The sequence below is a fragment of the Barbus barbus genome, assembly GCF_936440315.1.
Source record: "Barbus barbus genome assembly, chromosome: 33".
Classification (NCBI taxonomy): domain Eukaryota; kingdom Metazoa; phylum Chordata; class Actinopteri; order Cypriniformes; family Cyprinidae; genus Barbus; species Barbus barbus.
Window position 1 is genome coordinate 23210639 of NC_136761.1, and position 13800 is coordinate 23224438.

Genomic DNA, 13800 nt, shown 5'->3' on the forward strand with positions numbered 1-13800 from the left:
GGAAGCCTGTTTCTGCCACTGACTAAAAACAGTCTGACTTTTTTCTCACAATTGCGAGTTTACATCTTTTTTTACATAATTTTTTCTCAGAATGGCGTGATATAAACTTGCAATTGCGAATTATTGAAGTCAGTATGGCAAGATATAAACTTGCAATTCTAAGAAGCAAAGTCGTAATTCTGAGAAATAAAGTCAGAATTGCAAGATATAAACTCACAATTCAGTTTTTTTTTTCCCAGAATTGAGAGTTTACATCTCGCAATTCTGACTTTATAACACGCAATTGCAAGTTATTAAGTCAGAACTGTGAAAAAAAAAAAAAAAAAAAATTCTTCCCTCAGAATTGGACTTTATAACTCGCAATTGTAAGTTTAAATCTCACAATTTTGAGAAAAAATCTTAATTGCGAGAGATAAACTTTGAAAAAGAAAAAAAATTTGATTCGCAAGTTTATATCTCGCAATTCTGAGACAAAAAATTCCGAATTGTGAGTATACATCTTGCAATCACGAGATGTAAACTTGCAGTGTAAAAAGAAAGTCAGAATTGAGAGATAAAAAGTCGCAATTACCTTTTTTATTTGTTATTTAGTGGCAGAAACGGGCTTCCATAATGACATGTTTGATCCTGTAACATAAAAAGAAGAATGTCCAGACTGTTCAGACTGCCCAGAAATCAAACCATGCATTGTTCATAAAATCATTGGTCATCTAAAGCAACGCTTGCCTAAATATACAGACGGTTTCATTTAAGATGTTTATATTGTATGGGTTAAATATTATGCATCATGAACAGCATTTTCAGTTTTAGGTGAACTATCCCTTTATCTTTGACAACCCTAAAAATACATGGTGTAAATATTTCCCCCCCTTTTTTACCTTCTTGACCTCCTAAAATCCCTTTGCGGCCCCTGGAACCAGTTTAAAAACACTTAGTCAACAGCCAGATAACCTTGTGTGAGAAAAAGACCAAATTTTTATTTTTAGGTGAACTATCCCTTTAAGGAAACTGGTATTGCCATTTCAACATGATAATTTTGTGAGGTTTTTATTAACCTTTGGATAGTTAGCAAAGACATTAGAGAGCTAATGCCAGAAATTCAAATCCTGGATGTTAATCTATGATATGCATATGAGTGTTCTGTATTATACAGACACTGATTAGAGATATTCAGAGCATCTAGTTATTGTCATCAGTTTCATTACATCGCCTGATTAGTATCTTGTATGCAGCTAGAAATACAATGAATCCCCAAGCTGTTTAAAATGATGCTAAACGCATGATGATTTGACTGCTAATCTCCTTATTAAATATTTCTGATTAGACCACAGTAAATTTTTCCTTGTTTAATGTATTCAGGTGGAGACCCACAGGGCCTGTTTGATGTGAAGCACACAGATGGTGTTTGGGTGGTCGCTGTCAGCAAAACCCTGGACAGGGAGGAGAGAGATTTCTATCTTTTAAACATCACAGCCACCGATGGAACCTATGAGACAAAGGCTACCGTAGAGATCACTGTCCTTGATGCAAATGACAACAGTCCTGTTTGTGAGAAGGCATGCTGTGTATATTCATTAGTCCCTGAGCTCTTTATTCTGAACTGTGCAGAGAACTTTTAATTAATACATTTTAGACACATTAAGCACAGACAGAGAGAATTTTGACTTCTGCAGTGTCTGTTTAAACTGAAATACACTTTTGTTCTCAGGATGTGTATACACAAACTGTTCCTGAAGATGCTCTTGTTGGAAGACAAATTCTTCAAGTCTCAGCCACTGATGCAGATATCCAGTCAAATGCGGAAATCACGTACCAGCTGAGTGGCAGTGGAGCTGAATCATTCACAATTGATGACAAAATAGGTAAAATTAGCAAATGGGAAATATATAGCCATTTACCTGCAGTTTTATCTAAAGCAAGAGGTTAAGTGTCTGATTCAAGGACATTATGGCAGTAGCTCATTGATCACTCCTTGACTGGTTCAAGCCCACAACCTTGTGTTTATCGGTCCTGACTGATATCGATTTTAATGTGTTCAGTGTTTAATGTGAAAAGCAATATTCCTAATACCTATTGTTCTAAAGCCACTTTACATAGAACAGTCCCTTAAAACCCCCCCCAAAAGTGAAAAGGCCAAACATGACAGAGGCAAGGAAAGAGTGTTTCCATCCTTCTCTTGCCAGTCTGTTTAAAGAGTACATAAATAAATGTTTTAAATTAAAACTACTATTCAAAATTTTGGGGTTGGTAAGATTTTTTTTTTTTTATGTTTTTTTATTTTTATTTTAAGAGATCTAAATCTCTTAAGCTCACTAAAGCTGGATTTATTTTTGAAAAAATTAATAAAAATAGAAACGTGACATTGAGTGTCACATGATCCTTCAAAAATCATTCTAATAAGCTGATTTGATGCTCAAGAAATGTTTGTTATTATAATTAATGTTGAAAATAGTTGCTGCTTAATATTTTTGTGGAAATTGTTACATTTTTTCAGGATCCCTTGATGAATAGAAGGTTCAAGAGAACAGCCTTCATTTGAAATAGAAATGTTTTGTAACATTATAAATGTCTTTATTGTCTCTTTTGATCTGTTTAATGAATCCTTGCTGAATAAAGGTATTAATTTGTTTAAAACATACTGACCCCTAAACCTTTCAAGAGCAGTGTATACTGTATATTCGTATTTGTCTTCTAGGGGCAGTGAGAACACTGGTAACCCTGGACAGAGAGAAAACAGATGTGTACAACTTAACTGTGCATGCAGTGGACGGAGGCAATCGTTTCTGCCAAGCTTCTGTGTTCATCACAGTCGATGACGTTAATGACAACACCCCCAAATTCACATCTGATCAACATCACATTAGTATTTTTCATAATACACAACCTGGGACATACGTGGCACGACTAGAGGCCTTCGATGCAGATATTGGTATGAACAACTTTTCAACATTAGCATTTCTGTTGTTTGGTAACCTTGTTTGTGCAAAATCACGAAGAACAATTTGTTAGATTGTAGTTAGATGTACAGTAGTTGTTTCCAGCAGTGTGTATCTTGATTGAAGCAGTTGTTGCATCAGTAGTTATTAGTCTGTGCCATCTTTTGCTCTGTGTGGCATTTCATCACTCTCATCTTCACTCAGCGTGTAGCGTTCTCTGACAATGGTACAATTGAATATAATCTTTGCTCCTCGAGCACAATTGTCTTAGCTCCCTGCGAAGGTAACAATTACTTTCTTGCAGTGGTCGGCACTCTAATTTTCTGCAGATAATTTGAACTTTCTGCCTCAAAATTAAAGTTCAGATCACGTTTTTCTCTTTTATAATATCTCAAGTGCCTGTTGCTTGTTGATCTTCAAGTTTGTAACATTTAAATTATTTTTGTCCATCTGGGCTTCAATCTCAGCACAAGATGGCGAGATGACCGACTTCTTTGTTCAGATGAAGTTACGTGCATGCTTCCCATTCTCTTCTGCATTGCTCTTTAATGCTTGGTCACTTGAAGGCCTGTCTGTCTTACAAAGACTATTGTGTGCAGTAATGACTAAAGTAAACAACTACCCAGATCGATGTCTTGTAATTAGTGGTTCTTTCAGAAATTACCATCAACAAGATGTGTTAGTGAGCATTGGCTGATTGGAGGAGAGATTGTGAAGTGATTAATTCCAATTCACTCAGCTGTCATCGTAGGATTTTCATTGGCGTTAATTAGTCAGAGGCAATTAGGCTGGACGACCGGGCGACACCAACAACAAGGTCTGCTCTCATTGCTCTAATGAGCATATGAACAAGTATGTATTTGTATATAAACTCCAAATTAACCCAACAAGAAGCAATCAGATCATATTTATGCCATCCTGCCCCACTATAACATGAAACAGACTAGAGGAACATGCTCGTTTTTGTATCCCTTGGGGTTTGTTGCAAGTCCGGACGCTCTCAGAATGTTATAATTTCAACCCACTCATGACTTAATGATATTCCTCTGCTCACTTCTACTCAATTTAAGTCCAATATTTGAACTTGTGTACTCTGTGTCTTTATTTGAGGCTGTGTTTTAATCATTAAATATAATGAATTTAATTACAAAGAGCATAGTTTCTCTTGTTTACAATAAGTGCAAAATGTATTTTTGTTGCCAAAAGCCAATGGTTTATAAAGGGGTCACTGAAGGTACACATACTCCATGGGTCCTTTGAGAAGATATATACTGTAAAACATTTACAACTTACATTTTAATAACACTTCAGCCTGTTAAACGATTTACTAATGATTTTTTGTCTTCAGGAAAGTAGCACTGTAAACTCTAAACAAAATGTTTGTAATTATTATTATTACAATTTTTACAGAAGAACTATAGTAAAAACCTGTTAACCGAGTTAACTGTAAGTTACCTGACCATATACAGTGAAAAACTGTTAATAGTTTAACATCACATGTAATTTTACAGTAAAACTTAAGTAAAATCGTCTTAGGTTACGTATGTAACCCCAGTTCCTCGAAGGAACGAGACGCTGCGTCAGGAGACGCTTTGGGGAACGTCTACAGCGTAACCGGCTCTGAATACCAATGAAATCTGTCCAATGGATGGGAGGGACGTCACGGGCGAGGTGACGTAATGACCAGCTGGTATAAAAGCACGTGCGGTGAAACCGGCGTCAGCTTCTAGAATGAAGCAAGCGCCGGCAGGGATGCCGGAAGTGTGGCCTCGCGACGCAGCGTCTCGTTCCTTCAAGGAACTGGGGTTACAAACGTAACCTAAGACGTTCGAGCTGCATCAGGAGACACTTTGGGGAACGAGATACCCACAGCACCAGACTTCCAAGTCCCTGAACTGTGTGTATCCATACGGAGCACAGCAAGGGCGAGAGCATGGAAAAATCTGGAGTGGCTCGTATGTCTAGGCCATAAAACCTGACAAGGTCAGGGGCTTAGACCATCCCGCAGCGTTGCAGATGTCCTGGATAGGGACACCTGTGAGAAAGGCCCTGAGGCTGCCACACTCCTCGTGGAATGAGCTCTGACTCCCATCGGCGAGGGTCTGCTTGGAAGCAGGAAGACCTCTCTTAGGGGGACCGTAGCAAACAAGCAACTGGTCCGCCCTTCTCCACATGGCAGCTCTGTGGACGTATGCGTCCAGTGCTCCCACTGGACACATACGATTTAGCTTTTGCTGGTCAGGCTCCCGAAAGGGAGGAGGACTAAAGCCTCAGTGCACCATGGAGGAAACGTGTAACTAGCGGGTGTCTGCCCACTGACTGTCCACCAAGAAGGGTGTGGTAGGCTGAAATTGTCGCCACAAAAACCTTCAAGGTGGAGTGGGCTAACCCTGCTGAGAGTCGAGCCTGCAGGAACTCCAACACTGTACCAACCGGGCAGTTAACTGGGTCGAGCTGGCGATCTCCGCACCATGAAGTGAAGAGTCTCCACTTCAGGGTGTACAGTCTCCTCGTCGAGAGAGCTCTGGATTGGAGAATGGTCTCAACAACCTCGGTTGAGGGACCGGAAGCTACGAGCCGTGTCCCCTCAGGGGCCACACCCACAGCTTCCACAACTCGAGGAAGCTGCAGGTGCCTCCTGCCTGTGAGAGGAGATCCCCCCTGACTGGAATCTCCTATGGAGAGCCGTCGAGGAGGGAAATCAGGTCCGAGAACCATACTCGGCCCGGCCAGAACGGGGCTACTAATAGCAGCCGGAGTCCGTCCCGGCGCACTCTCTCCAGAACTCCGGGGAGCAGAGCAATCGGGGAAAAGGCGTACAGACGAAGCCTCGGCCATGTCTGTACCATGGCATCCAGCCCCTCGGAGCTGGATGATGTAGAGAGTACCAGAGGGGACATTGCGCTGTCTGAGTGGCGAAGAGGTCCACCTGAGCCTGGCCAAACAGTCTCCAGATCTGATCCGTGACCTTGATCATGCGAAGCGGGTTTCCCCTCGAGGAGAACCCCTTGGTCTTGAGCCACCACTGTAGGGGTCTCATGTACAGCAGGCCAATAGGTATCACGTTGGACGCAGCTGCCACCAGACCCAGCAGTATTTGAACCTGCTTGACAGTGAGTGACTGGCCTTCTTTCACCCTCCTGACTTTCGTGAGGATTGACTCGATCCGAGCAGGAGACATACGTGCATGCACTGTGGTCGAATCCCCACCACCCCCAGATAAGTGGTTCTCTGTAATGGAGAAAGCACACTTTTCTTGGGATTCAGTCTTAACCCCAACACTTTTAAGTGAGCGAGAACAACACCTCAATGTTGAGCCGCCCTCCGCTCTGATTGAGCGAGAATCAACCAATAGTCAATGTAATTGAGTATGCGGACGCCCCGTAGCCGCAGCGGAGCTAACAAGGCGCCCACACACTCGTAAAAGTACGGGGTGAGAGTGCTAGGCCGAAGGGAAGTACCCGATATTGGTAAGCTTTGCCCCCCTGAAAACAAACCTCAGGAACTTCCTGTGAGTGGGAGGGATGGAGACATGGAAGTATGCGTCTTTTAGATCTACGTGTCAAACCAGTCCTCGGACTTGATCTGAGATACTTACCTGAGCATCTTGAACTTCAGTCTTGCAGACTGAGCGGTTCAATTGATGCAGATCTAAAATGGGTCGCAATCCTCCATCCTCCTTGGAACTATGAAGTACCGGCTGTAGAACCCGGACTCTCTTCGTAAGGAGGACCCACCTCGATGGCTTCCTCCCTTAAGAGAGTATCTACCTCTTGTTCCATTACCAGAGCCTGCTCGGGGCCCACTAACGTGGAATTCACCCCGTTGAATTGAGGCGGACGAGAATCTAACTGGATTCTGTAGCCTCTCTCTACAGTGCGCAGGACCCATCGAGACACATTTGGCAGTAGTTGGCGGGTAGTTGCTGCCTCCGCGCGCCTCGCTCCTAAGCAAAGCACACACAAGCTGTGTGCATCCTCCGCACACGAATAACGTTTGCACGGAGGAACACACAGCCCGTATTGCGCCTCACTTCTCCCATGCTTAGTTTTACAAAGCCTTTTTGACATGACCTTGCAAAACGGACAGACAACAGTAAATAAGACTTACAAGACACAGAGCGCTTAGCTGAATGACAGAAAGCTGACGCCGGTTTCACCGCACGTGCTTTTATACCAGCTGGTCATTACGTCACCTCGCCCGTGACGTCCCTCTCATCCATTGGACAGATTTCATTGGTATTCAGAGCCGTTTACGCTGTAGGCGTTCCCCAAAGCGTCTCCTGACGCAGCTTGAGTTCCTGAAGAGGAACTGGGAATTAACAGATAATTTACTGTGAAAAACTGTGAAAGGACATTCTCAGAAGTCTTTGTGTGAGACATCATAATTTTTTATTTAAATAGTTTTATTTCTTGCTTTTGTCATCAGTAATGTACATTAGGATGTTTCGTGTTACACTTTCTGTTATATAGTTAATGTTTATTTTAATATTTTAAGACAAAATTGCACTGTTGACTGTGGAGTCAAGACATTTGCAAATATGATTAAAAGATGAATATGAGACATAACTACAGAATGTCACATTTTATTATTAGCCGTTTCAACACATAGATGTTTTACCAAATAAAAAGAACAGCACTTTTAGAGTTCACCCCACTCATTGATGTGAGCATAAATATTGGGACAGTTGAACATAAGGCAGATATAAAAGATTAAAAGCTATTATTTAGTTGCAGATCCCTTGCGCACAATCACAGCAGTGAGTCTGTGACCCATAGACATCACCAGACTCTTGGTCTCCTTTTAAATACTTTTCCCAGCCTTTAATACAGCCAAATCCAATTGTTGCTTGTTTTGGGGAGTTTCTGCCTTTACTCTCCTCTTCAGCTGGTGAAATTCATGTTCAATCAGATTTAAATCTGGAGATTGACTTGGGAAATCTAAGACTTTCCAATTCTTTGCCCTTATAAATTCCTTGACTGAACTGGCAGGGTGTTTTGGGTCATTGTCCTGTTGCAATATGAAGCACTTCCCAATGAATCTGGTGGCATTTTCTTGAATATTGGTAGGCAAGATGGTTTTGTACCCTTCCAAATTCATTCTGCTACTGTCATCATACATTAAGTCATCAGTAAAGTTGAGAGGGCCTGTTCCAGAGACAGCCATGCATGCCCATGCCATGACAACACCTCCACCATGCTTTACAGATGAGGCTGTATGCTTGGGATCATTTGCAGTTCCCTTTTTTTCTCCACATTTTTGCTTTCCCATCACTTAGATGAAGGTTCATCTTTGTCTCATTGGTCCATAAACACAGTTCCAAAACTCTTCTGGCTCACCTTTGTGCTTTTTTGCAAACTCTAATCTTGCCTTTCTATTTTTCGTGCTGGTCAGAGGTTTGCATCTTGCTGTGTAGCATCTGTAATTCTGTGTCAAAGTCTCCTGAGGACAGTAGATTGTCAGAGCATCACCCCAGATTTCTGGAAGTTGTTGGTGATTTTACAGACACGTCTTTTAGGGTTAATTTTCACAGCTTTTATGATTTGTCTGTCATCAAATACTGTTGTTTTCTCAGCCGATCAGGTCGTTGTTGGTTGCTGGTGGTTTCCAAACTCTTGATTTCTCCATGCCCTTTGTTTTTGCTATAGCTCTAATTGACTTCCTCTTTTCTTTTAGCATCCAAATCGCTTGCTTTTCTCTCAAAGTCAGCTCCCTCATCTTCATCCTGGTTTGTGTGTGTCATCATCGAATGTAAGATTCAGAATACAGAAGTAATGGATATAACTGATACGACACATTCCCCGCTTTTAATATCTGAAGAATTAATGCAACAGGACACAGCTGGTCACTTAGAAAGACCTGTGAGGCAACTGTTCCAATACTTATGCTCACATCAGATAGAGGGATGAAACTCTAAGTGCGGAACTTCTTAGCTGGAGAAACATCTATGTGTTGAATCACCCAATAATAAAATGTGACATTCTGTAGTTTTGTCTCATATTCATCTTTTAATCATATTTGTAAATGTCTTGACTCCACAGCCAACAGAGCAATTTTGTCTTTACTGTTCCAATACTTTTGGAGGGCACTGTATTTTGTTTTTTGGACAGGCCACTTACAATGAACCCTAATTCATCACGGCTTTTTGATCACAGGTGCCTTTTTTGTTTTGTTTTTGTTTTTTTAATTGTAAATCTAACAAGATATTTCTTATAGTGAGTGGTTTGAGAGCTGGGAACTGACATCTCTTATATAGCCCACAACACCACAGCTTTGGCATATTAAGCTATTTAAACAACCATCCATATTGTTCACCAACAAAAAAATGTAACTCTATTTTTGCTATAAAGAAAGGGTTTTCTGTGAACACTCAATAGACTAAATTGACTTTTTCAATGATTCACAGAAATATGAACACTAGAAAACACTACAGGGAACTGAAAACTCAAAAAAAAAAAAAACACTACTCTAAAGCAGGCTGCTTCCACCATCAACCACCTGTTCCCATCCTACACATCAGAGACCAAGTCGCATGCTGCCACAAATCTAATACAGGCCGTCAAAAATCTAATGCAGACCTCCAGAACTGACCTTTCCTAATACTCTTTCTTTATCTCCAGGGATGAATGGTAAAATACGTTACTCGTTTGAGGACTCTGCCGGAGGTCTGTTTTCAATTGAGGAGAGCTCAGGAATTATCAGTTTAAAAAGGTCCCTGGACAGACAGATGAAGGCCACACATGTGTTGAGGGTACGAGCAACAGACCACGGCTCTCCTCATAGACTGTCCTCTCTCAGCTCTGTGGTGGTGACAGTGCTGGACGCTAATGACCATCCACTGGCGTTTGAGCACAGGGAATACGTTTCCACAGTTCCTGAGGATGTTATGATAGGGACAAAGCTTTTGAATGTCTTTGCTGCAAGCAGGGACCGGGAAATGACTTCCCAGACAACATACTCTATCACCAGCGGCAATGACCAAGGAGCTTTCCGAATTGATTCACAGACAGGTGACACACCCACAGTTTGGCCTTTGACACTGTGACTCAAAGAGGACTCTACTGTGGCTTTGGAGATTTAGTGAATGTTTGTGTTTGCAGGTGACATCTTTGTGATGGAGCCGCTGGACTATGAGACTTCTCCTCAGCACTACCTGACAGTGAAGGCCACCGCCAGAGGGAAAGAGTCGCTCAGTGAAACAGCTACCGTTACTATTCACCTCCTTGACATCAATGACAATAGCCCTGTGCTCAGCCAGAAGATATACTCGGCCATAGTCAGTGAGGACACCAATCTCGAGAGCACAGTGCTGACGGTAAGTGTTTTGCATGTGTTTGCATTAAATTACACTATATCTTTGAAGTGCTCCATAATGTAGGCAGTTATGGTTTGCAGTATGTATGGCAGTTATGTTTCAGGTTCTCTCTACACTTACACTTCACATTATGCTCTGCTTTTATATTCAACAATTTTACAACCACTTATGTCACAGCATTGTATTTTCAGATAAAAACCCCAAACAAACACACCTACTGGTCTTGGATGGTTTAAGCTGGAAGTAGCTGTTTTTAGGTGGCCTCCCAGCTTGACCAGCAGGAGAAGTGGTCAGAACCCCTCTATAATTAGCCTTTAATCCAGCAATGAACAGTTATAACCAACCAACCAGCTTATGCTATTTGTTTCAGGCCCCCCCCCCCCCCCAGCAACCCCATAGCTACATGCTAGAACATTCAGAACACCTTATTAACCATATAACACCATCATGGCAAATGACCCTGAGCAACCTACCAACCAGTTCTCCAAGAAAAACCTAGCAACCACATAACAACTTACTTAAGAGCCCAGAACACTCCAAACACCACATAGTAAAATGCCCAAAACCACTAATGATATCCAGGGCCATACACAGGTTTGAGGTTTTATTTATATATATAAAACATGCATCAAAACTATGTCAGTGGGTAGGAAAATACATTTTTAATCATTCAGAAAATATATTCTTAAACATGAGAATCAGATGAAATATTTGAATAAATGATTTACACTAAACTGGAAAAACAAAAGGGTTGTATATCAAAAATAATTTAGTGAAATTATACTTCCTTTATTTAATCACTTTGGATTTATAGAAATATGTCTTCAACAGTACATAAACATAAGCGAAATGTGTTTTATATTATGAATTTGTATGAGCATCAAAGATCAGATAGCTTCAGGAACATGTTTCTTTTCTCAGTGCTTTCCACATAGGGTCAACTGATATTTTATGCATGTTTTATAAAACATTTTCTTTGACAGATGAATTAATCTTAAAGCTATTAATCTTATGCACAAAATGCTGAAAACGGCTCTGTTAATGTTTCTTGTCATCACATTGACAACTACGAATTAAATGAATGTAAATTTTATGTAAATGAAAATCCTAGACTATTTAATTCAAAAGGAGAAATTAGACAAAAGTTAGTTTGCATCCCTGATTATACAAGTACCTGTGAGTTGTTTAACATTTCTATCGCAAAACAGCTATCAAATATTAACATCTTATCTCGCACTTTAAGGTCATCAACTGAAGAGTCGCGCTGGAATTTGGCTCAGCAGCCTTTGTGCCTTTATTAAAACCCGCCTACTTTGACTTGTTTGGTCATCTTAAACATCTTGGCATTGACGAGCGCTATTAGACACTGTGCGATGCCCTTCAAACACCAAATTAGAGTTAATTTTTATTTATTTATTAATTATACATACCTCGAGACCTCAATAGTAATATGCTAAAAAAACACACAGAACAACATCCTGGCATTATGCCAGAGAGTTTTGGTTGAGCAGGCACCACATTAATCTAGTTAAAATGATGAAATTGTGTTTTGATTGTGTTGCTACACCAATATATAAATGTGCCATATGGTTTATGTGAGATAAACAGATTTTCATCAAGTGTAATGATCCCTGTCCTTAGGTACTTGCAAATGATTTTGATGGGCCTTTAAACAACCGAATCCGCTACTCCATCGAGAACAACAACCAAACGTGTCCATTCATCTTGGATGCAGTCAGTGGTGAACTGCGGCTGGCCCATCAGTTGGACAGGGAAAAGGTAATGCTTTTTGAATAACATCTTCCTCCTTCATTACAGCTTCACAGGCCTTGACAACAGTGTTCCTAATTCCTCGGAAAAGCCAAGGATGACTCCATCTTTTCCGCCTTTTTCATTTCGGTTAAATTAGGAAGCGAGTTACATGCTGACCGTTCTGGCTTCCGACAGTGGAAATCCCCCCAAATCCGACAGCGCTGCAATCAACATGACCGTGTCTGATGTGAATGATAATCCCCCTGTCTTCTCTCAGGCTAACTACAGTCTCATCATCCAGGCAAGACCACACTCTCTCATAGAGTAGAGCAAATTAAATCCTACACTCTCTTTCCTTACTCTATGCCTGAGTTCTCAGTGAAAGGTGATGTTGTAATCTCTCAGTTCTTTTGGGAGTGATTCTGGATATCTTTCTCTCTTCTGTAGGAGAATCTGCCTTCAGGGGCCGCTGTGTTACAGCTCAATGTGACAGACAACGACTCCCCCCAAAATGGGCCTCCTTTCTCCTTTAGTATTTTGAAGGGTGAAGAGACAAGCCCCTTCAGCATAGACCAGCAGGGTGTGGTAAAGACTGCTGGATCACTGAGAAAGGGTCAGCATATGCTCCAAGTGCAGGTGAGAAGTGAACTTTCTCATTTGTTTGTTGTGTAGGAGGCCTTCAGGGGAGTCTTACTGCAGTGTTTCTCAAACTGGACTTTATGGATTGCGGTGGGTCCTGAATAAATAGCCAGGTGACCCTCACTGATAGAGTGCAACAGTGACTTCTGAACTATGTCTGTGACTGTGTCTGAAATCGTAAAAAATATATGGTAGTTCATCAGGGTCTGCAGACAGTTTGGGCTCATCATGACAAGGTTCCTTGGTTTAGACATGTTGGACAAACTATGCATGATTAGAGGATGATGGCCCGATTTGTTGGCTGAAAACAGCACTAATATATTTAAATAATAATAATAAAAAAATAACATGCATAAGTCTTTGATTCCACCCATTAGTGGAAGATTTCATTGTGTTATGTGACAGACATTTGTAAAGAGTCATGTGTTAAAAGTTCCCTCTTGTGTTGAACAAGTGTCATAGCAGGCCAGTAAAAACACTTTTACTGCCTTCCTATCCACAATGTTCGGTCCTATAGACCTGTAATACTGGCAGAATTTTAGTTTAACACATCATTTTTAAATAACTTTTTAATAACCAATTTTATATTTCATAAATAATATCATGATGTCAATTTATAAATGTTTCACACCACTGTTCAAACATTTGGGGTCAGTAAGACCCAATTAAAAAATAAATAAAATAATAATAATATTTGTAACTCAGCAAGGATGCATGCATTAACAACAAACATGGCAGAAAAGACATAATTCATAAAAAAAATATCCTGAAGAAATGTATCATGTTTCCACAAAAATATTAAGCAGCCCACCTTTTGAGAAAAGAAATGCTTTTTGAGCACCAAATAAGTCTTGTAATACTGGCAAAATTTGGTTAGACCCATCATTTTTAATAACTTATAGACCAATTTTATATTTCATGTATAATATTATGATTTCACATTTTAATTTGCACTAATGTGCAAACCTACCTACCTTATAATAAAGAAATGCTTTTTGAGCACCAAATCTGCATATTAGATTCATGTGACACTGATATATTATATATTATATTATATTTTTACGTTTTCATTTAAAAATATTAATTGCTTAAAATTTTAAATGTTTAATGTTTAAATATGAATTAATTGTATGTACTTTAACAAATATTCTGTCACAT

The 13800-nt window shown here is 40.3% G+C and overlaps 1 protein-coding gene across 1 annotated transcript in view; it reads left to right on the forward strand.

Annotated features, from left to right (window-relative positions):
• LOC306853337 (protocadherin Fat 1-like) overlaps nucleotides 1–13800 on the forward strand; it is a gene marked incomplete at both ends in the record, with an annotated part of 34720 nt that overhangs the window by 15490 nt on the left and 5430 nt on the right. The window contains 8 exons of the mRNA XM_079390650.1: nucleotides 1360–1556; nucleotides 1709–1862; nucleotides 2696–2929; nucleotides 9557–9946; nucleotides 10037–10251; nucleotides 11893–12030; nucleotides 12161–12304; nucleotides 12451–12639. Of these exons, the coding sequence (XP_079246776.1) occupies nucleotides 1360–1556; nucleotides 1709–1862; nucleotides 2696–2929; nucleotides 9557–9946; nucleotides 10037–10251; nucleotides 11893–12030; nucleotides 12161–12304; nucleotides 12451–12639 (1661 nt within the window). The remainder of the gene's footprint in view (nucleotides 1–1359; nucleotides 1557–1708; nucleotides 1863–2695; nucleotides 2930–9556; nucleotides 9947–10036; nucleotides 10252–11892; nucleotides 12031–12160; nucleotides 12305–12450; nucleotides 12640–13800) is intronic.